Source organism: Olea europaea, chromosome 1 (assembly GCF_002742605.1).
Source record: "Olea europaea var. sylvestris chromosome 1, O_europaea_v1, whole genome shotgun sequence".
Classification (NCBI taxonomy): domain Eukaryota; kingdom Viridiplantae; phylum Streptophyta; class Magnoliopsida; order Lamiales; family Oleaceae; genus Olea; species Olea europaea.
The window spans coordinates 23,185,758-23,209,590 of NC_036237.1; the positions used below are offsets into that span (position 1 = coordinate 23,185,758).

The window sequence follows — 23,833 nt, forward strand, 5'->3', positions numbered from 1 at the left end:
CTCTCCCTTGGACTTTCAAAAAGAATAATGCTATTTGCAGTCGTATACTACCTCAGTCGCCTTACATGAAATATTTGTGATAGTTAGTAATTTGTTGCAGAAGGTAATAAAAAAACTATTACATTAATGTATTAAATCACTAACCGTCACATGTATGCCACATAAAACGACTACGACAGCGAGCGATTGGCAAATAGTATTACTCTATAAAAAAGTGATGTTATATCAATATAACATGTTAGAACATGGTGCGACAAACAAAAACTGATGTGGTTGCAGGCTATTGCGTCAACCCGAGGGTTTACCTAGTGCACACCCGAAAGGTAACGGTTGCGAGTTCCCCGTCATTCAAAAAAAAAAAAAAAAAAACCTAATGCGGTCGGTTCTAAACGTTACAAAATCAAAAGCACAGTATGCATCGTGACAAAAACTGATTGAAGGACGTGCTTGTTACGTTCCAAAAGTGTTGGAAACCCACATAAGTATAGAAATTATTGCTTGAAAAAATAGGCACGTTCGTGTTAAATAACCAAAACGACGTTATAAGTGCAGAATGAAGACCAAAGTAGTGTGAAAAACATAAGAAATCACTCTTATAATTTTCCTTTCATAGGAGGCATTATTGTAATCAAATTTTCATGGCCTAAAATTATTCATATTTTTAATAAAAAGGATTTTCTCCATTCATTTTTAGATTTTTGTCATATAATTTAATTCATGTGTAAAGTAATTGAAGCAATGTTGGAAGGAAGTACAAATACAAGAAACTAATTTACTAAATGAGACGTACAAATAGTTTGATGTTACAGCTCGTCAACTCAATCAATATGGACCACACTTGACGTATAGGCCCTGTACGTACATCTTTTTCCAATATCTACTGGTCAAGCAATGTATTCGAAATAAATTATGGAATAGCCAATTGGTTAACTGGACTTTGTCTAATATTGATGAGAAAAAAATCGAATTCATCAAATTTTCCAATTAATTGTGTGTTTCATTTTCTCAATTTCTATCGAATTCATAGAGTTGTACGAATGATATAGTCTCATGGTCTACATTTCCCACGATAGACAGATTGCCTTTTACACCCTGACTACACACTACGTGTGAAAATTATGGTTTATTTATTGTACGAAGTAAAGTTGAATGACCAGCAGAAAGCATTACTATAAAGAGAGAATTGATCACCAAGGTTTTTCGGGATCAGTTTTATCAAACCAACCGAGATCGACACCACCAAATAACAACCTAATCTCCTACAACTTTCGCCTCAATTCCGTTTGCTTTTGTATTGCCCACAAAGGACACAAAAGTGAGGAGGGGTTATTGCCACCATACAGCGGCCACAAAGGCAGAAGAAAGAACCAAACAAAGAAGAAAAACCGAAGGCAGACAGTAGCACGAAGCACAGGAAAAGTAATCAGTGTTTTTTCTTCAAGGCAATAACATATTTCTCAGAGTAACGAGGCTGCCCTGTATAGTTGTAGATTAGGCTTTTAGGTTAAGTAACGGATTAAACCCAAAAGGAGACAATAGATAACCAATAATTGGGCCAAACATCAAAAGCCGTCCAAAGAGTGAAGTCGGGCCATGAGCAGCTCTAACTGAATTAGGCCGCTTCCAATGGCCCAAAATAGTTATAGGCTCGGGTCGTTCCATTTGATGTGTCGATATTTCACTTTAGTCATTTGGTCGACATGATTGAATAACTAATGATTTAACATTATTGCCCGGTAGTTATTGGGTATTAAAACCAACAATTACTCAAGCTTAGTTGCTTCAGACATTTTCTGAAGGAACCTTTTATAACACCAACTAATTCACATGTTGATGGAGGTAAATCAACCTAATCGTAATAAAATGTGGTTCAAAGTTGTTGGGAAACTTCTGACTTTTTTGACCAAGAAGGGTAGGAAGGTAATGAAGTCAAAGATGGCAAAATAGAACGATGTGATCTTTCATCACATTCGTTATAATTTTTTAAAGAACTTACTATTTTCATATAAAGACATGTCGTATGCCAAGGTATTATCTATTTTCAGGATTTGATAGTTTGTTATATGACCTGTCAATGTTCTTCCTGTTGGAAAAATGAGTAAATGGATTACTTTTGGTATAAGTTTGAGTGGGACTCGTTGGTCCGATTTGGAATATCAAAGTTGATCTGTGTTCTCCTCCGTGAGAGTATCGAAACCATATATTTACTTGCCAAAATTGATTAACGGATAAATGAGAAATTGGAGCTCAAAGTTGGCCATTGGAAGATGGTTTATGTGGGAAAAGTGACATTTATCCTACATAGGAAAATGAAGAAAGCACGAACCATTTTATATATCCCTACACTTTGGAATGGTGTAATCATGTATAGCATAGAGGCTCTCTCCACGTGTGCGCGCAAGGGGGTGCAAATCTCGGACCGAAATAGCCTTCGGACCTTGAACTTAGGTGTAGGCGCGACCTGCGCACATGAATGTCGGACCGAACAAGGAAAAATTCGCCCCTTCGGAGAGCCCACGATTTGCAATTTTTTTTACTTTCTCCAATGACTTTTGAGTTTCTGAAGCTGCAAAAACTCTAATGAACTTCCAATGATCACAGTGTTAATGGGCAGTAACTCCAATGGAATCCTAATGGTCACAATGTTAATGGACAGTATGCCTATAAAAAGGCTTATTCTCTAGCAATCTAACACACTCGAAAATCTCACCTACATTCTTGCATACACAGTTTCTTCTTTCTTGCATTCCTCGTCCAGTAAGGTCTTGTTCTTGTGGTGATATTGTTCGGATACAAGATCAGTTCGTTAGAGTAGTATCTGCGTTGCTCAGATTCTACTATATACCGTTGTATCCTGGAAAACAGACGCTCGGATTAAAACTGAAGCACGTACGGTGAGAGGGCGAATCTGTTTTAAGGACACTGTGTTTACACAGGCCTCGTGTTAAAAGTTTATATGAAATTATAAGCATGTCGTTAATTTTTTTTGTTCTCTGAAATTTCTGTTAATTTTCAGCTTTCCCATTTAGATTTATTAAATTAACGTGTTTTACATAACTTAATATAATTTAGTTCTAAATTAGATTAATTTATTGTGGTTTATGATAATTTAGTTTATTGTGTAATTAACTAATATTATAAACCGGTATGAGAAAACTCGGTATCATTCCACCAACATAATTTCCAACAAACTTAAAACAGATTATATACACATTGATAGTAAATAAATTGTTTATTTTATTTTATTGAGATAAACAAGTTGTTTATTAGAAATTAGTATTTGTTTCATTTTTAGAAATGGCTACCGAACCAACCAACATGGATGTGATCCAAACTGCTCCTGCTGAAAATTAGGCCGTGGGCTCTACTGTGGCTCAAGGGCCAAGCTCCATTATGGCACAGACTGTGGCTAAGTTTTCAAGTCATGTTGTGAGTCAAACTATGGCTCCAACTGTGCCGGTTAATCATGGAGAAAAATCGGAGAAATTCAATGGCTTGAATTTCAAGAGGTGGCATTAGAAAATGCTATTTTATCTGACCACCTTGAATTTTGCGAGATTCTTGACTGAGACTACTCCAAATCTCAATGAGCGTGAAGAAGATGTGCAAGCAGTTAGTGCACTTGATGCGTGGAAGCATTCGAACTTCTTGTGCCGAAACTATATTATGAACAGCTTAGCAAATTCGCTGTACAATGTGTATAGTACTATGAAAACTGTTAAGGAGCTGTGGGAGTCTTTGGACCAGAAATATAAAACTGAGGATGTCGGAGCTAAAAAGTTCTTTGTCGGCAGGTTCCTAGACTATAAGATGGTGGACTCTAAAACAGTTATCAGTCAAGTGCAAAAACTCCAAATGATTCTTCACGAGATTCATGCCGAAGGGATGAGTTTGAGTGAAACTTTTTAAATGGCTGCATTTATTGAAAAATTGCCCCCCGCGTGGAAAGATTTCAAGAATTATCTGAAACACAAACGAAAGGAAATGAACGTTGAAGAACTAATTGTTAGACTTCGAATTGAAGAAGACAATAAAAGTTTCGAAAAGAAGTTGTTCAATCCTGGTGTGACTAAAGCCAATGTTGTGGAGCATGGTCAAAGTAGTAAGACCCACAAAAATAAGTTTGGGCCATCCGATGGCAAAAGGACAAAGCTAAGACCGAAAGGTGGAATTTCTAAGAAGAAATTTCAAGGAAAATGCTACAATTGTGACAAAGTAGGCCACAAAGTCTTTGGAGTGCAGATTGCCAAAGAAGAAGAAGAAAGAAGCAAATATGGTTGACTACATGGCACATGATGTGTCTGAAATCAATCTCGTCGCCGTAATTTTTGAAGTGAACATGGTGGGTTCAAACCCAAAAGAATGGTGGATTGACACTGGTGCTACGAGACACATGTGCTTTGATAAAAAGTTATTTACTACATTCGAAGCAATTGAGAATGGAGAGAAGTTGTTCATGAGAAATTTAGCAACTTCTGTGATCAAAGGTTAAGGAAAGGTTGTTCTGAAAATGACCTCGGGAAAAGAGCTTACTTTTAACAATGTGTTGTATGTGCTGGAAATTCGCAAGAACCTAGTGTCCGGGCTACTTTTGAATAAGCATGATTTTCGCATTGTATTTGAGTCATACAAAGTTATTTTGTCTAAGAGTGAAATGTTTGTCAGAAAAGATTATGTTTCTAACGGTATGTTCAAATTGAATGTAATGATTGTTAAACCAAAAATGAATAAAGTAAACTCTTCTCCTTACTTGCTTGAGTCTTCCAATTTATGGCATGGTAGACTAGGACATGTTAACTATGATACTATACTTAAACTAGTTAACTTGAATTGTATACCCGAGTTCCACATTGATTCCAAACATAAGTGTGAAACTTGTGTTGAGGCAAAATTGACAAGGTCATCCTTTAAATCAATCGAACGGAATACAGAACCACTTGATTTAATTCACAGTGACATATGTGATTTAAAATTTGTACAAACAAGAGGCGGCAACAAGTATTTCATTACTTTTGTCGACGATAGCACTAAATATTATTATGTGTATTTGCTCAAAAGTAAGGATGAAACTATAGAGAAATTTATTCTTTATAAGAATGAAGTTGAAACGCAGCTCAATAAGAAAGTTAAGGTGTTGAGAAGCGATTGAGGTGGTGAGTATGAAGCACCGTTTACTGAATTCTGTGCGCAACACGGAATCATATATGAAATCACTGCACCTTACTCACCGCAACAAAATGGTGTTGCTGAACGTAAAAATCGTACGTTAAAGGAAATGATGAATGCAATGCTAGTAAGTTTTGGGTTACCTTAAAACATGTGGGGGGGGGGGAGCTGTGTTATCAGCAAATTACTTTTTAAATAAGGTGCCCCGGAAGAAAATGGAAAAGACTCCTTATGAATTTTAGAAAGGAAGAAAGTCTTCCTATAAATACTTACGAGCGTGGGGGTGTCTTGCTAAAGTGGCTGTCCCAACACCAAAGAAGGTAAAGATAGACCCAAAAACTGTAGATTGCATCTTCACCGACTATGCACATAATAGTAGTGCTTATCGATTTCTTGTATATAATTCTAAAATCCCAGAGATACACAAAAACACGATAATGGAATCAAGAAACGTTTCATTCTTTGAACATGTATTCCCATACAAGTTTAAAGAGGGAGCAAGCTTTTCTAAACGGACATATGAGACTATGACTGAAAATAGTCAAGACTAAGAGTTAGAAGAGGAAATTGAGGTTGAACCAAGACGTAGCAAAAGGGAAATGACAGAAAAATCTTATGGTTCTGATTTTCTGACCTATATGCTAGAAAGTGAACCTCAAAGCTATCAAGAAGCTGTGAACTCATCGGAAGGATTTCAATGGAAAAATGCCATTAAAAGTGAAATAGATTCCATATTGCAAAATCATACATGAGAGCTAGTGGATTTTCCTCCAGGAAGTAAACCACTAGGCTACAAATGGATTTTCAAAAAGAAAATAGAAGCAGATGGAACTATCGAAAAGTACAAGGTCAGGTTAGTAATAAAAGGTTATAGACAACACGAAAGCTTTGACTTTGATACATATTCTCCAGTGACAAGAATAACATCTATTAGGATCATACTTGCGATCGCCGCTCTGTGAAATCTTGAAGTACATCAAATGAATGTTAAAACTGCATTTTGAATGGAGATTTAGATGAAAAAATCTATATGGAACAACCCGAGGGGTTTTCATCACCAGGGCAGGAAAAGAAAGTCTGCAAATTGGTGAAGTCATTGTATGGCTTGAAACAAGCTCCAAAACAGTGGCACGAAAAATTTGACAATGTCATGATGGAATGTCGATTTAAAATCAACGAGTATGAAAAATGTGTTTATGTTAAAGACACTAAAAATGGTTATGTCATTTTATATCTTTACGTTGATGACATGCTTATTGTTGGTAGTAACGATAAGATGGTTAAATCCACTAAAAATCTGTTAAATTGGAGATTTGACATGAAAGATATGAGATTAGCTGATGTTATACTTGGAATTAAAATTTCATGAACATCAGATGAGATCATTCTAAGCCAGTCACAATATGTGGACAAAATTTTAGAAAAGTTTAGTAAGGATGATTCCGGGATAGCTAAAACACCGATATATACAAGTCAACATCTATCCAAAAATAAAGGTGAAAGTATCTCTCAAATAGAATACTCGAGAATTATTGAAAGTCTGATATACTTGATGAGTTGTACAAGACCAGACATAGCCTACACAGTTAGTAAACTGAGTAGATACACGAGTAATCTAGGAGTTGATCACTGGAGAGGAATAATAAGAGTACCGAGGTACCTTAGATATACTCGTAATTTTGAACTGCACCATACCAGATATCCAGCAGTCATTGAAGGATACAATGATGCTAATTGAATATCTAATATAAAAGACTCAAGGTCCACCAGTGGATTTGTATTCACATTGGGAGGTGCTGCCATATCGTGAAAATTCTCTAAGCAAACGGTTATAGCCAGATCTACGATGAAATCTGAGTTTATAGCTCTAGATAAATGCGGTGAAGAGGCCGAATGGTTGCACAACTTCTTAGAGGATATTCCAAGATGGTCAAAACCTGTGCCAGCAATTTGCATATATTATGATAGTCAATCAGCAATAGGAAGGACACAGAGTAACATGTACAATGGTAAGTCTAGATATATACGTTGTAGACACAATACCATAAGACAACTACTCTCAACTGGAGTTATCACTATTGACTATGTAAGGTCAAAAGATAACATTGCAGATCCGTTAACCAAAGGGTTAAATAGAGAGTTAGTTGGGAAATCATCGAGAGGAATGAGACTTAAGCCCTAGGACGGATCAGTCAATACAAAGGAAACCTAACCTAGTTGACTGGAGATCCCAAGATCTAGGTTCAAAGGGACAACCTAATTGTAAAGACTTGATTGAATCACTATGGGGGATGTTACCTCATGTCTATTCCTATGATGTAACAGTGATGCCCATAAGAATGAAGGATAAGCAGTAGGCTTTTAATGATTCTTATGCATCGTAAATCGAGCCAAATAATGTGGGTTACTTGTAATAAGAAATTACCTATGTGAGAAAAAAATGGAGCGGATTCTAAGAGAATTGTGTGGGGCTCAATTCTTAGAAACTCTCACAGAACCAGGCATATGTTCATGGACAAAATGAACATAATAATGAGAACTGAATTGTGTTAGGAAGAATCCTGTGTGGAGTATATCATCGTTTACACAAATGGTAGAACATTTTAAGGACAACGCGTCTACTGGTCAGCTAGTAAAGTAAATATACTTTTACAAGGGAAGGTTCAAAGGGTAATACCTACCTATCCTATGCAGGTTTCAATCGTTGAACTTTATCACCAAGTCTCTTGTATCACGTTTCCGTGTCACTCCCATTTTTCATTCATGTGGGGGATTGTTGAAAAAATGAGTAAATATGTCACTTTTGGCATAAGTTTGAGTGGGACCCGTTGGTCCGATTTGGAAGATCAAAGTTGATCTGTGTTCTCCTCCGTGAGAGCATTGAAACCATATATTTACTTGCCAAAATTGATTAACGGATGAATAAGAAACTGGAGCTCAAAGTTGGTCATTGGAAGATGGTTTATGTAGGAAAAGTGACATTTGTCCCACATAGGAAAATGAAGAAAGCATGAACCACTTTATATATCCCTACACTTTGGAATGATGTAATCATGTGTAGTATAAAGGTTTTCTCCACGTGTGCGCGCAGGGGATGCAAATCTAGGACCGAAATAGCTTTCGGACCTTGAACTTGGGTGTGGGCACGACCTGCGCATATAAATATCGGACCGAACAAGGCAAAATTCGCCCCTTCGGAGAGCCCACGTTTTGCAATTTTTTTTACTTTCTCCAATGACTTTTGAATTTCTGAAATTGCAAAAACTCCAGTGGACTCCCAATGGTCATAGTGTTAATAGGCAGTAACTCCAATGGACACTCAATGGTCACAATGTTAATGGGCAGTATGCCTATAAAAAGACTCATTCTCCAGCAATCTAAGACACTCGAAAATCTCACCTACATTCCTGCATACACAGTTTTTTCTTTCCTGCATTCCTTGTCCAGTAAGGTCTTATTCTTGTGGTGATATTGTTCGGATACTAGATCAGTTCGTCAGAGTAGTATCTGCGGTGCTCAGATTCTACTATATACCGTTGTATCCTGAAAAACAGACGCTCGAATTAAAACTGAAGCACGTACGGTGAGAGGACAAATCTGTTTTAAGGACACTGTGTTTACACAGGCCTCAAGTTAAAAGATTATATGAAATTATAAGCATATCGTTAATTTTTTTGGTTCTCTGAAATTTCTGTTAATTTTCAGCTTTCCCGTTTAGATTTATTAAATTAACGTGTTTTACATAACTTAATATAATTTAGTTCTAAATTAGATTAATATATTGTGGTTTATGATAATTTAGTTTATTGTGTAATTAACTAATATTAAAAATCGGTCTGAGAAAACCCGATATCATTCCACCAGCATAATTTCCAACACTTCCTCTTTGTTCTTCTCTGTCTTTGCTCCTCCTCCTTGTGCTTCCTGCGTGTCCACCTTTGATAGATTGGTGTTGGCTCAACCATGTTGTAAAGTTGGTATGAGGAAGATCCTAAATAATTTGGGGCATTTTATTTGGTTGTACCATCACTTTTTGAAGTTTTGCATTGATAATAGTTTGTGTCCTCTCTAAATAGTGTAATTAGACATTGATATTCTAATTTCATTCAAAATTGCCAACCATAATGGCTATCTTGAAACACTTTACCTCCCACTTCTGTAAAGGCGGTTTAAGTAATTTGGAGGGCTTTATGCAAAATCGTAAAAAAAGACTTCTTGAGAACAAAATAATTAAGGTCTTGTTTGAGCCACATTATTTTCTCATTAAAATGAAAAATATGATCGTTATTCATCCCATCAAGCCACCATATTTGACTTTTTATCTTTTGTGTGGGGCCCATAACGACTATATCATTCTCATTTTTACAATAATGTGGCTCAAACGGAGGCTAAATTAATAAAGCAAATGATCTTTGATGGATAATCACCAATATGATGGTTGGTGACTTCGATTGAAATCAATATTTGTTGGTAATTCACATAGAATTATCCACGTGATACCATTGGTGATCATCGACACACATTCGTCAATGANATGAAAGGTGAAAATAGGGGTAAAAACGTCAAAAAATAAAAAATATGAATATTTTGCATAATAATATTGAAGGGTAGGGATGTATTGTACTATTTACCCCGTTCGACTTTATGTAGTCCTTTGATAAGTGTATTTTTCATTTTTCAATCTTCACAACTTGACAAATCATTACTTATTGAGAGGATATTTACCTAATCTACCGTAAATATATTAATTCTTGAAAAAACAAATACTTGGATGCAACTTGTGTGAAGAAAGACATTTGTAAGTTTAATTTGAGTTGTTTCAGAGCAATTGAAAATCAACTCAATTGCATAGGATCACACGTGGAGCATTAAGAGAGCAATCAGAGGAAATTTACAAGTTTCAAAAGCAAATTCTAATATTTGGAAAGTTTCAATTGCAAACTATCAAAACTCGAAAATGATCGATTTTGGGTGATTGTTTGAGTGTAAAGATTTGAAGATGAAGGACCCCATGGTACAAATAAAAAGGACAAGAGCCATATGAAAGAGAAAATTGGAGGTCTAAGGTGAGTAAAAAGAAAAGTAAGGAACTTTGTGAGTTCCTAATTGCAATTGCGAACAAGGGGAAATCACCAACGACGAGTAAACATGTACTTATTTGTATTTAGATTTAATTTTCATCCAAAGTAATATATCGAAAGGCTCATTAACCCATCTTCAAAGCGACCATATAAATAATCCATCAAATCTGCTAGTAATTAAAAAAAAAAAAAAAAAAATTTAGAAATTAAGTTAAAATGTAAATAATTAATTGAGTATATGATTAAAAAATTGAGACGAAAATAAACAAAAAAATGCCGTGGACTAAAAATTTAATGAACCTGACACAAAATAAAAGAAAACAAAACAACTATCAATAAAATATAAGAAAACAGTTATCAAAAGAAAAAGGAAATTTAAATAAACTGACTTGAAAATTTAATCAAAATTCAATAAAATGTATTTTTAAGCTTAAAATCCATATAATGCTTTAAAATCCTTCAATTAATGAAATCTTTATAAATCCACCAAATATTGAGAATACTTAAATTTTGAAAGATTCTATTAAATTTTATTAAAATATCAATTGGGGACACCTAAATTTTAATGAAAATCTCAATTAAACACACCTAAATTTAGATTTAGAATGATGGTGAGGGGAAGATCACATTGACAAATAACTCAAAAAACCAAAATGAAAATGAAACATTTTTTTTTTCAATTTTTAATTTTTCCATGATATTATGGTCTTCAACCCCATTTTTTTGGAAAGAACCTTGCTATAGGTACGGGGATTTAAATCCCTGTACCTACCAAACACTCACATTCAAAGGCGGGAATTTTTTTTTTCTCAATATTTTATACACGGGCCCACTATCATGTGAGTGAGAATTTAAAAATCTGTCAAAAATTTTCTGTACTTGAAAAATTTTTGTTTCGGAAATGAAAATAGGTGAAATAATGTTTTTTTTTTAAGAATGAGTGGTTGAAAAAGAAAGAAAAGTTTTCGATTTACGTGTAATATTATTTTATAGAAAATTGTTTGATTCAAAATATGAGAGAAAAATGAATGTGGAAATTACACAAAACCCCACATTAAAAATCCACATTTCTAAAACAGGCCTATGTTTTAACATTTCAAAAATCAGAATTCCTTCAATCTATTAATATTCCAAACCCTAATCTGATTTGAATTTTGTTTTCTCTCTCTTCGTGCCCATGTCTCCTCTCTCAAAACCGTCGGCGATGGAAGAGCTTCTTCTCCCTCTTTGTTTCCCATGTCTTCTCTCAAAACCGTCGGCGATGGAGGAGCTGCTCCGGCCAGCGTTGGTAGAGTGGAGGATGTCGAGCATCACTGCAGCGTCCCCGACCAATGTTGCTGTGAACGGTAGCATCGCGATGATACTGTTCATCGACGCTGCCATTCGCAGCAGCGTCGTGACCGCTAATGCAGCAACTGTGTGTGCGTGGGTGTGGTGTGTGTGCGGTGGCGATGGCTGTGGCATGAGGTGCGGTGGTTGTTGTAGTTGGTTTTTCTTTTGGTTGTTGGATGCGGTGCAGGCAGTGGCGGCTTAGTGGATAGTGATGGTGGTTTTGGATCTATTTTGCGGTGGTGTCGTCAAGATATGGGATCAATTGCAGCGATGAAATCGACGATGATCTGGGAGATGAAATCGAATTGGGCGGTTGCGACGGGGGCATGGTTGTGGCGGTGGCTGTGGTATGGTTTTGGTGATGTTTGGGAGGTGTGGTTGTAATGTTGGCAGTGGTGGTGGAGATGTTGGCGTTGGTGGCGAATCTCAGTGGATTTGGTGTTTATGTGGTGGCAGTGGCCAGGGTGGGATGTGATTGAATGATTGTGACTAATTATTTGGTTAATTGTGAATAATAATTGGATATATGATTCAAAAATTGTGATTGTGACTTTCGATTGTGACTTACAATTGATTAAGGCGTGATCAAAAAATTAATTGTGATCTGAAAATTGTGACTGTGACTTCCAATTGTGACTAAATATTAATTAAATTGTGACCAATTATTCCAATAGTTTGTAATGAGTAAATGAGTTATAATTAATAAAAATTTTGAATCTGTGAACTATAAAATTTTTGAATTTGTAATCGAAAAATATTTTATGACCTATAAAATTTTCGATTTGTGACCAAACAATAAGTTACAATAATAATTTGTGATTAAAAATTAATCCGTGACTAATTTATTAGTTAACTGTGACAAAAATTTGTGACCTAAATATATTTAATTAATAAAATATATATTTAACAAATTAATTTATAAATAAATTTTGAAAAATCTGATTTTTGAAACTTTAAACTATTTTTCTTAATTTTGAAAAGGGGTATTTTACCCTCTTAGAAATGAATTTTTCCCAAAATGAAATGTAATTTAATTTAAACGGGCCAAACGGGAGCTGGCTTAAGCAGAAGGGTTTATCATTTTATCCATCTTCTCCTCCGTTAAAATCTGAATTTCTATTCTCCAGACAATGGCACGCATGGCCGTATTTCACCACGCGTACACGGTGCCTCTCGCGCGTGCCATCCATGTCCGTGCTGTGTCAGTTGCCTGCAGTGGCATCGCCACTGTCACAGCGCCTTCTCTCAACAAGAAGAAGGAAGATCCTCAGGTGCTCCTCGGCATGTCCGAGCAAGACCTTCAACAACTGGCCCTCGACTTTGGTCAGGTTTGTCTAATTCCGTCTAACAATATATGTAAAGGTGCGAAATGAATTACTGTTGTTTTCTTTTTTGAGAATTTGACATTTTTACTTGTTTATTATAGCAAAGTTATAGGGGGAAGCAATTGCATCATCTGCTGTACAAGAGGAAGGTGAAAGAAATTCAGGATTTCAGTCACTGTGAGTACTCTCTCTCCTTTTCTTATTTAAAATATTATTTTGGGAGGGGAGAAGGGATTATAATTTTGAGTCCTGTGAATTTATTTTTGTAATTGCCTTTGTGGGCGAGAAGTGCCATTGGCATTTCGGAATGAACTGCAGGACGCGGGATGGAGGGTTGGGCGGTCACCCATTCATAAAGCAGTCACTGCAGCTGATGGTACGGTTAAGGTGAACACATGGCTATTGTTCTTGAACTTATTCTTGTTTATAGCTAAATGCTTCTTAAAAAATTTCTTTAGCTGTTTTTTGTTGATTTCATCTGGAAAACTAAATACAAAATCAACAGATTTAAAGTTGGACATATGTTGCATTTTTTGTAAATTTGTGCCCAAGAGTTTGACTATTACTATTGCTTATGCTTCCGAGAAATTAGTTTCTACATTTGTGAATTATTTTGTAGGAAAATGTTGAAGAAATTAATAGTCCTCCTTTGCTTGAGAAGATTCTAAAACCTCATTTTAATTGTTTTGAACCTTTTCAGAGTATATTACTTAATTGGAAGTCATAAGTTGAATATTCTTTTATTTGGGTTATCAAGGAGGAAGACAGAGAAGACTGTTTGAAGAATTCACTGAAGGAAACAGCTAAAAATGCTTCCTTTCTTTTATTTCAAGATTTGGGCGTATCTGAAAATTTCACCCTTACAAAATTATGTATGCATTATTGCCGTCTATATGAGTATGCGACTCTGTGTGTGTTCCTGAAATTCAAAATTCTTTGGCAGGATACTTGTTGCTTTCTGATGTACATTCACCATTAATTTTTGTCAAATGATCTCTCCTTCCTTTCTGCTCCATCTATCTCTGTGTGTGTGTGTGTGTGTTCCCTTCTCCTGCTTCCTTCCAATATCGTGATCTCATCATTACTCTTCCTCTTTCAGTTACTTGTAAAGCTTGAGGACAATAGGTTGGTTGAAACTGTTGGCATACCTGTTAAAGATGAAAAGGGTTCTATTCGTCTAACTGCTTGTGTATCATCACAGGTAAATTTCACAGCTTATAATTTTTTTTTCTAGGCTAGGTTACTTCCTTTTAGGAAATGCTATTTCTTAACTTAATTAGCATACATCTTAGATGGTATTTATATCACTCATAAGCAGTAAAAGCTTATAAGCTTTTTAAGTTGTTCAATTTAGTAGTTATGAGAACATTAAAAGTTTGCTTTGCCATGAGCAAGAAGCAAGCAGTTTTAACTGCTTGGACGCACCTTAAAAATAAGATAGGATACTCAAAATTATTTTTGAGCTGTCGTTCTGGGATTATACAAGCTTTTAGTTTGGCCTCCAAGCACATTCTGTCTTAACAATTCCGAACTGGCTCATAGTGGCATTTTAATTACGTCTACTTTCCACGTTTGTTAAGCAGGTGGGATGTCCACTGCGTTGTTCGTTTTGTGCCACTGGCAAGGGGGGTTTCTCAAGGAATCTTAAAAGGCATGAAATTGTTGAGCAGGTTTGCCTTCATTTGATCAAGGCTAATTTTTGAAGTAAATGTATTCGGATGATCTCCTCAAACCAACAAAGTTTTGCATGTGACTGCATCTTCTGTCTTAAACTTTCTTGGTGCCCTTCCCTTTACGTTTATGTGGGCAGAAAGAGAAGAAAGGTGTAGATTGTGGTTGGTCGGTTCTATAACCTCCATCAGTAACTACTCGACTTGCCTTCTCTTTTATCCTGCACAGACCAAGCTTTTTATGGACAGTGTTCTGCTTAGCCCTTTTTTCTTCATTTGTTTAAATGGACAGGTTTAACTAGAAGATTGGCATCATTTACTAAACAAGTCAATTTCATGAATACTTGAATGTACAAGTTTCTTTTTTATTTTCATTTTATTGCAAACGGTATGATGGAGAAGGCATGGAACTGGGAATTTTTTTTCATGTCTAGTATTTTTTAGAAGGATGATTGCATCATTATCTTAGTGGGCGTCATGATCCATCATTGGATGATGTTTACAAGTTAATGCATGCTTGTTCATGAGTATGAGTTTTGCGTTCAAGCGCTCCAAATTAATGAACTGAGCCAAATCAGGCTGCCAGCTTATTCTTTGTTTATGACAAGTGTAAGTCGATTTTGGGCTCCCTTATTTAATGAGCCAAAGCAAGGAGAGATTCCATCCACTGCTTGGATTGCTGAAATAGGAAATGCTATTGGCTTCGTAAGTATAAGAATTCACTTCTATGAGATAAATTCCCTGATAAAGCTGCTATTAACAGGTGAACTCGTATTGGCCAAAGTGGAAGAGAAGAAAATGGAAAAATAAACCATTTTTTCCCTAATATTTAGGTGATCTAAGAAGAACTTAGCTCAGCTACCCCTGTCCAGCAGTGTGTTGTAGAACCTCCACTTACTAGTTAACTGCCATGATTATATTTCAGTCCACCTTGTGGCAGTAATCATTTAAGTTTAAGATCTGGATATTTTGTACGAGTGAGTATTGGGAATTTGTGTTATAAAACCTTTTTCTTTAAATTCATCACTTCAGCGCATTTTCGCAATTGAAGAGCTCTTTAAACGTATAGTTTCACATGTTGTGCTTGTAGATATTTTCAGCATCATAACTGTTTCCATCTTATAAATCTTCAGGTTTTAGCAATTGAAGAACTTTTCAAACATAGAGTAACAAATGTGGTGTTTATGGGAATGGGCGAGCCAATGTTGAACATGAAAGAAGTACTTGAAGCACATCGTTGCTTGAATAAGGTATATCAAGTCCGTGCCAAGTATATTTTCTACTTGCACAACCATTTTGTTTATTTTTTGTCTAAAAAATCCTGTTACAGATTGTTTAAACCATTTTGTGGTACTTGATTTCTTTCTTATTGTTTAGGTGCTTGTCTCGAAAGCAAGTTATGATCATTTTTCTATTTATTGTGAATTCTAATTCTCCATTTATGATTTCCTTCTAAATCGAGCAATTTAAATATTCACTAGGATTAAATATCCAAGAAACTGAATGTTGGAAAACACACAAACAAATATTCTGTTTTTTTAATCCAAGGCTAGCATTTCCAAATATGCAAATGCTGAAGAAACAGTTGAGCTCATCATGCTTTACAGTATATGCTGAATACAAATGGATTGACAGATTATCAAATATTTGTTTTTCCCAAGAAATGACATTTATCAAACATGATTTTGAAACAAGAAAAATATCCTTTTCTTCACGTTGATGTGCTAATGTTATTAACAGGATTTATGCAACAATTAGAAGTTAGTGGCATGACGACCTTGATCACCAGAGGAGATAATCTCGAAAGAAATAGGATCTCATAGTAATTGATCCTTACCGAGACAACATGTTGACGAAACACAGCATGTTGTAGCATTGTCAATCTTTGTCCATTTTAACAAAACTATTCTTTAAATAACTGTTCATCATAAGTCAAGAAAATTTTATCGCCATAAGTTCTTCAGGGATTTTTGTTTGTTTGAACAGTGTTTTTATTAACGAAAGGTTGTTAGTTCTTGACTTATTCCTTTCAGAGAGGAAATTTTTTAGTGTATAATTGCCACCATTATTTGTCGGAAAGCTAAGAATAAAAATAAGAGAGCAGGGAACAATTTCATCTTGTGGCACTATAATGAAATTGTACAGATACGTTAATTTTTCTGGTAATCCAATGTTGAGGTTTCAGTTGATTTTCTAGCTTGAACAACCCTTCTTACTTTTAGCTTCCTGAAATGGCCAGTAGAATATAATACATATTTTGAATGTGATATTGATAGAAATCATGTGAAATCATCATAACATCCATTATGTGAATTCATCTTGATGCTCAATTTTTTAAAAAACAAGTTTACCTTATTGACTCAGTTTGTAGAATAAGAAGAAATAAAGGAATTCACTGGAGTTCTTTAACTTGGTACGAGCATAATTTAGATTACTTGATAACACCAACAATAAACCAAGTTTGTTTCTAATAAATTTGGGGTCAGGTTTATATAGATTGTTAAATAGATTGTTTAACAAGTTCTTAACCTTGAATTTCGCGTTTATTAAGGATATTCAAATTGGGCAAAGGATGATAACAATTTCGACAGTTGGAGTTCCGAACACTATAAAAAAGCTGGCTTCTTGCAAACTTCAATCTACATTGGCTATCAGGTACAACTTTCTATGCTCCAATTTCCAATTTGACATTTGCTTCAATTTCTCTTTTTTATAATTTTTGTTTTTGTTAATGATATTTGTCGTTTTTAGTATTTGATTTCAGATTGGTGAATGATTAATTATACACTTTCAATTTTATTTGTTGGATTCAAAAATTATAAAGAAAATCATTGTTTTTGTATGTTTATGCAATCAAATTAATATGAAATAATACTGAAAAGTAATAAAATATCGTGAAAGATTTTTTGACAATGTTTTCTACTATATTTACCAAGGGTGAATAATATTGACATAGACGTGGACATTCAAAAGGGGACTATGTCCATTGACTGGGTGGGCCGTAAAGAATGATGTTGAATTTTTGTTTTTCTTTGAAGGGGTGTGATTGATTTAAAAAATGGTCCTTTTTAATTTTTTGAATTTATTTGATTTAATTTCAATAATAATGATAAAAAATGAAAATCAAGAAGTGAAATTTTAACCCTTTTTCATTAAATTTTGTGTTATTATTTTTGGGTTTCTTTTATATTTATAATGTTGCCACTTGTTAAATCAATTACATTTTTATTTCCACTTGACATTTTAAAGTGCTTGTATTGCTAATATTTAGATTCACGTTCCTCAATTTTATTCTACTACACATTTAGTGCTTGTTTGTGCCCCATTATTTGTGAGTAATGTATTATGGAATAGTGATTGAAGTTGAAAGGTGTGGTTAAGAAAAAAAGAAAGTTTTTGATTTACGTGTAATATTATTTTAATAAAGAATGTGTGATTGAAAATAGTAACTTAGAAAGACTAATGTGGTAGAATGTGGAAGAATGATAGACAAACAAAGCCTTAGTAAGTACTTTATTTGCCGCGTTACAATTTTTTTCATTTATTTGTTAATTACCATTGATAATGCTTTTCTTTTAAATGAAATTATTGAATTGTGTTTGCTTTCCTGTCTTATTTATAAACAAATTTTATTACATTTATTATTATTATTATTATTATTATTATTATTAAATTTCAGCCTTCCCGAACAAATATCCTGGATCCGCCCCTGAACATGTATATGTAATTTCCATTTTGCAAGTCCTTTTGTCCATGTTTGATTGTATTGAACTGTTGCTTGGATTGGACACCAAAGACTATAGTTTAATCCGTTTAAAACTAAAAGAATATTGCTGCTATGTAAGTTCCCCTTGCTATATTTCTAAGAGTGTATTAGCCTTTTTGTTAATATTCGTTAATATTTCCGCTTTACGAAATTTGAAGAAGGCACCTTAATGCCTCAAAAAACCATATATCTGATTTTCCATTTTAAATTTGGATTTGAATCTGTAGTATCCTCATTTGAGGGATTGTTTCTTTTTTACCTACTTAACTGAGTTACCATTCCAGTTGCAAAAAAATGGGGCACGACTAGCAGTTCTTTCTCAGTGCTGGAGTTATTTGCTTTCTCATCCTCTTTTCAATGTTTTCAACATCAGCTTACATGCTCCGAATCAGAAACTCCGGGAAAAACTTGTGCCAAGTGCAAAGTCCTACCCTTTGGATGCAATCATGAAGGACTGTAGGGACTACTTCCATGAAACCAGTCGACGAGTATCCTTTGAATACACACTTTTAGGTATTTGGTATTTTGCTTCATTAAGTTTCTTTTTCTTAAAATGCATCTAGACATGACAAATGGTGTGACTTTGTTTTCTTCTTTGTCAGCTGGAGTCAATGACGAAGTAGGGCATGCAAAAGAGCTAGCAGAGCTTCTTCATGAATGGGGTCCAGGTTATCATGTAAACCTGATACCCTACAATCCAGTAGATGGTTCAGAGTACAAGCGTCCATATAAGAAATCAGTATGCGGGCTCCATCCTACTTTTGGATCTTTCAGCCATTAAATTTGGGCATCCGTCAGACTCGTTGAGCGTTACATTTAGTATATAACTAATATATTTTAAGTTTTTGAGTTCAGGTTCTTGCATTTTCAACTGCTTTGGAGTCTCGTAAAATAACCGTCAGTGTCCGTCAAACCCGGGGACTAGATGCAAGTGCAGCGTGTGGGCAGTTAAGGAACGAGTTTCAAAAGACCCCATTGCTTTCAGGTGCCGAAGACCAGCAATCTCAATCCGAACTAGTAGTCGCATGATGATATCATTAAAACTTCATTCTTGCTAAAGCTTTGCTTTAGCTGAGCAGCAGTTTGGTGCTACAAGTTGATTCACAAGGGCTAGTTCTATTGACGTCTTCACCTCAGATTCTTGCTGAAAGGTGATTTTTCCGAGGAAGTGGCTTGGAGTAAGTATACAAGCGAGCCTATTTGGGACAAGGTTGTATCAATTGCATTTTCTGATAGAATCCCCCGTGCCTCTGCTTGAAGGTTTGTAGCTTCGGAAAATTGAAGTTGAGCTTAAGAGGATTATATTGGTTTCTTCAGCGCAGAAGTATGTAAATTACTCTAAATGGTGATTGAAGGCAAGCAAATTCTTCGTGTATTGTGTTGGTGCAAATTTTGTAAGGACTAGTGCAAATTTTGTAAGGACACCTGTCATTCTGCATCTTGTGGACGTATGGTACAATTGGGTCATTTTGTTCATGTTCGAAAAGCTAATGATCTGGAATTTATATTATAAAATGGAGCTGACAACACATCATTATACATTCAGAAATTAGAGATTTGATACACGTACAGGGTGGAACCCCACCAGATCAGATACAAGGTGTGTGGGTGGGGTTTTTTTGACAATATTTTAATTACATGGAGTCCACTCTCATGTGTCTCATCTGGAGGGGTTCACCCTCTTCTGTAAAAAGGTTGAATCCCAACCTTTAGGGCCCCCACCGACCCTGTCCTGGATCATCGTGGAGGAGGTAAATCGCAGGATGTGCCTCCCAGGAGCCAGGGTGGAGAGCACATGGATAGGCCAAGGCTGTTAACCTATATGGTAACTTTCGCTTGCAACAAAATCAATTCCACTTTGCGGGGAATCGAACTCTGCACATTGTCGCGCTGAGCCCTATCCGTCCTCCCCTTTGTCACTGGGAGATATGCCCTGGGGGCGGTTCACCCTCTTCTGTACATTCATCATTGGTGCGTAAATTAATGTTAAGAACATTTTTTTGACAGAAAATGTCAACATGAGGCCTTTTAACATAATTTGCCATCTTACTCTCTGTTTGGCAAATGTATACATGGTTTATGAAGATGAGGTTACTAATGAATTTCATGAAATGTATGTATAATAATTAGCCTTTGTTTGATTCTCTTTATTTTAAAACTTTTTATTTCTTATACTCATTTTTAATTTCACATTCACATAATAAAATATTTTACACGTAAACTCAAATTTTTTTTTTTTTTATATTCTTCAATAAATCAATGTTCAAAATATAATTTTCTCCAAATTTCTCTTTATAATGAACAATAAGCAGGGGTCTACTTAAGAATGTGTGATTGAATTTAATGTTTAATTTTAATAAATTATAGTATTTTGGGGAAATTCCAGAAATACACTAAAATTAGGGATCAAATTGAAATGTTACAAAAACTGAATTTCAATTTTCATCTGAAAAAAGGTTATAGCCTTTAACTTCCTCTAAAGTGTAAAATTAGACTAGACCAAACCAAACTAGAAAAATGATAAATAGCCAGACTCAAAAACAGGGAATGAAAAACAAAATGATGTGGCAGCAAGTTGCTGTATTTTTTTTTTTTTTTTTTAAAATTTTTTCAAACTCTCCCATCAGGCATTGACACGTGTGTGCAGCTAGTTTTTAACCCTATTTTTCAGCTTGTTTCTGTAGCATTTCTCACTAAACCAACCCAAACTGTTAGGTCCCACTAATTGTCATAAAACAAAAATCATACGCCTTAGGTTTGATTGTAGAATGAATGGTTGAATTGGGCCAAACTTGACATCTCATACAAACCATGAACCAGTGTCAAGGGACAAGTTCTAGTTGACTTTATGACCACTCCTGGATCCCCGAGAAGTTCGACAACAGAAAGACGCCACTTAGGAGCTGTTTATTGATGGGTCCTATACCGGAAGACGATAAGGAAAATGAACTATGTTGATAAGCCTCAAGCTTCACTACGACTACTACAAAGCTTTTAGCAATGAAGTCAAATCTAAAGCCATGATTGTCGCTCTAAGAATGTTCAAAAAAATAAGATATACCTAATATAGCCCTCTGTCAGAGAAAGGAATTGTTGATAAGCCCCCAAGCGTCAATACTTTATCCACTTCGAAGCATCTAACAATGAAGTGAAGTCCAAAGCCATGATTCTCGGTCTAAGAATGGTAAAAGAATAAAGATATCCAATGTAATATTGCATAGGATTCTGTTAAGTCGAAAAATCGTTAAGTTTCAAAAAACGGATCGCTTTGCAATAAAAATAATTTGCAGAAAATTAAAGGATTCGAACACAAAGATATGTTTCGCCCTAAAGAGGGTCCGAATGTTCGGTCTTGATACCTAATCACCCGTTGAGCATCACCAAACGGTGATAAAGCTCAAGATCCACTAAGTATCAACCAAGAGCAGTACAATATGTACGAAGAAACAAAAGGTTTCTTTGAATTTCCTTTCGCCTTTATTCAAAACTATAATCCAACTCACTCTCAATCGCTGACAAACTATACAACACAATTAGAAACCATCACTAAGATTACAGATTGAGAAATCACCAAGAACACATCGAATTACAGTAACCCAAGAACCCTAATCTATCACACAGAGAAAAGGAGAGAAAAGCGAAAGGTTGAAAAGACTTTGAATCGTCTAGAATTATGGCCAAAATCAAGTAAGTATCTGATCAGTCAACCATCCAAGGGTGAGGGTGAAGCCACATGTATGGCTGAACCTCAACCATTTAAGAGGCAAAAAACGTGTTTCTCTAAAGCGCGTTTTATAACTCGAAATTAATTTCAACAGACCAAGCCCACAAGTCTCAAATTGGGCCAAAAAGAAATGATAAGGTAACCCAACAAATATAACAATCTCCACCTTACTGAACTATTTCTTGGTCTCTACTAGTGAATCTAGAGCTATAGCAACTGTTGGCTCATTTGCTCTCAATACCTGCAAAAAAAAATAAAATAAAATAAACAAATCAGTTCAAAACTTTTCAATATTAAACACTTGAAGTTCTGATTATTACTATCTCAAGTAATATTCAGAATCTTCAAGCAATTTTGAAATTTACTCAAAGGTAATACCTTAGTTCCTAAATCTGAAGGGTTAAATTCTGTAGGAATTTTGACCAGATTAATCAAACCTTTTTCTGCCATATTTCTCACAAAGTGAAATTTTATATCTATATGCTTAGTTCTGTCATGGTAGACAGGATTTTTACTTAAATGCATGACACTTTGGTTATCTGTATAAATCGTAACAGTATTATTTTCAAAACCTATTTCATTTAACAAACCCCTAAGCCAAAATTTTACTGCATCACAAGCAGCAATATATTTAGCTTCTGTAGAAGAAAGAGCAACTAATTTTTGCAGTTGTGATTTCCAACTAATGCAGCCATCACACAAAGTGAAAACATATGAAGATGTTGACCTTCTTTTATCTAAATTGCCAGCAAAGTTAGAATCAGTGTAGCCATTTAACTTTACCCCTTCATTGTTTCTTTTAAACATTAAGCCTAAATCAGAGTTTCCTTTTAAGTATATTAGCATCCACTTCATGGCTAACTAGTGTGTTTCACCTGTATTTGACATAAACCTATTCAAGGTACTAATGCCATGAGCTAAGTCAGGTTTGGCACAGACCATAAGGTACATTATTGATCCTACAGCATTCGCATAAGGAATCTTTTCCATTCTTATAAATTCATCACCTGTTTTAGGTGAACTTTCACTTGACAGTTTAAAATGATTAGCAATGGGTAAGGTTACATGTTTACACTCAAGCATTGCAAACTTTTCAAGTATTTTCTTCACATATATGCCTTGTTTCAATCTTAACATGCAATTATTCCCATCTCTTTCTATTTCCATTCCAAGAATCCTTTTTGCTTGTCCTAGGTCTTTTATTTCAAATTCAGATTTTAATTTTGATTTAATGAAGTTAATTTCAGTTCTATCATGGCAAGCAAGCGACATGTCATCAACATATAATAACAAATAAATGGATTCAGGTCCACCTGAACCTTTATAGAAAAAACAGGAATCATAATTGCTTTTGACAAAACCCAAGGTCTGCACATAAGAGTTAAATTTTATGTACCATTGCCTAAGAGCCTGTTTTAGTCCATAGAGGGACTTCTTCAACAAACAAACCTTATTGATCTTAGACTTTACTTCAAACCCCGGAGGTTGACTCATATATATGGTTTCATCAAGATTTCCATTGAGGAATGCAGTTTTGACATCTAGTTGATCTAATTCCCTGTCAAAATGAGCAGTTAGTGCCAACACTATTCTTATAGAGGTATATTTAGCCACTGGAGAAAAAATTTCATTGTAATCCACCCCCTCCTTTTGAGTAAAATCCTTGGTCACTAATCTGACCTTGTATCTTTTATCTTGTGAGTTAGAGTCTTTTTGTTTAATTTTAAAAATTCACTTGCAGTCAATTATCTTTTGGTTCTTTGGCCTAT

The 23,833-nt window shown here is 35.1% G+C and overlaps 1 protein-coding gene across 2 annotated transcripts; it reads left to right on the forward strand.

Annotated features, from left to right (window-relative positions):
• The first annotated feature begins 12,644 nt into the window (after nt 1–12,644).
• LOC111397502 (probable dual-specificity RNA methyltransferase RlmN) lies at nt 12,645–19,869 on the forward strand. 2 transcript variants are annotated; one of them, XM_023024468.1, is made up of 10 exons: nt 12,646–12,907; nt 13,006–13,081; nt 13,194–13,291; nt 14,004–14,105; nt 14,488–14,574; nt 15,708–15,824; nt 17,126–17,229; nt 18,714–18,853; nt 18,943–19,079; nt 19,196–19,869. In XM_023024468.1, exons 1-10 carry the CDS (start codon nt 12,710–12,712, stop codon nt 19,367–19,369), a joined length of 1,233 nt encoding a protein of 410 aa, XP_022880236.1. In that variant the 5' UTR covers nt 12,646–12,709; the 3' UTR covers nt 19,370–19,869. The 2 variants fall into 2 exon arrangements, with proteins under 2 accessions (XP_022880242.1, XP_022880236.1); XM_023024474.1 differs by lacking the exon at nt 14,488–14,574 and having other exon boundaries at nt 12,645–12,907.
• The last annotated feature ends 3,964 nt before the right edge of the window (nt 19,870–23,833 follow it).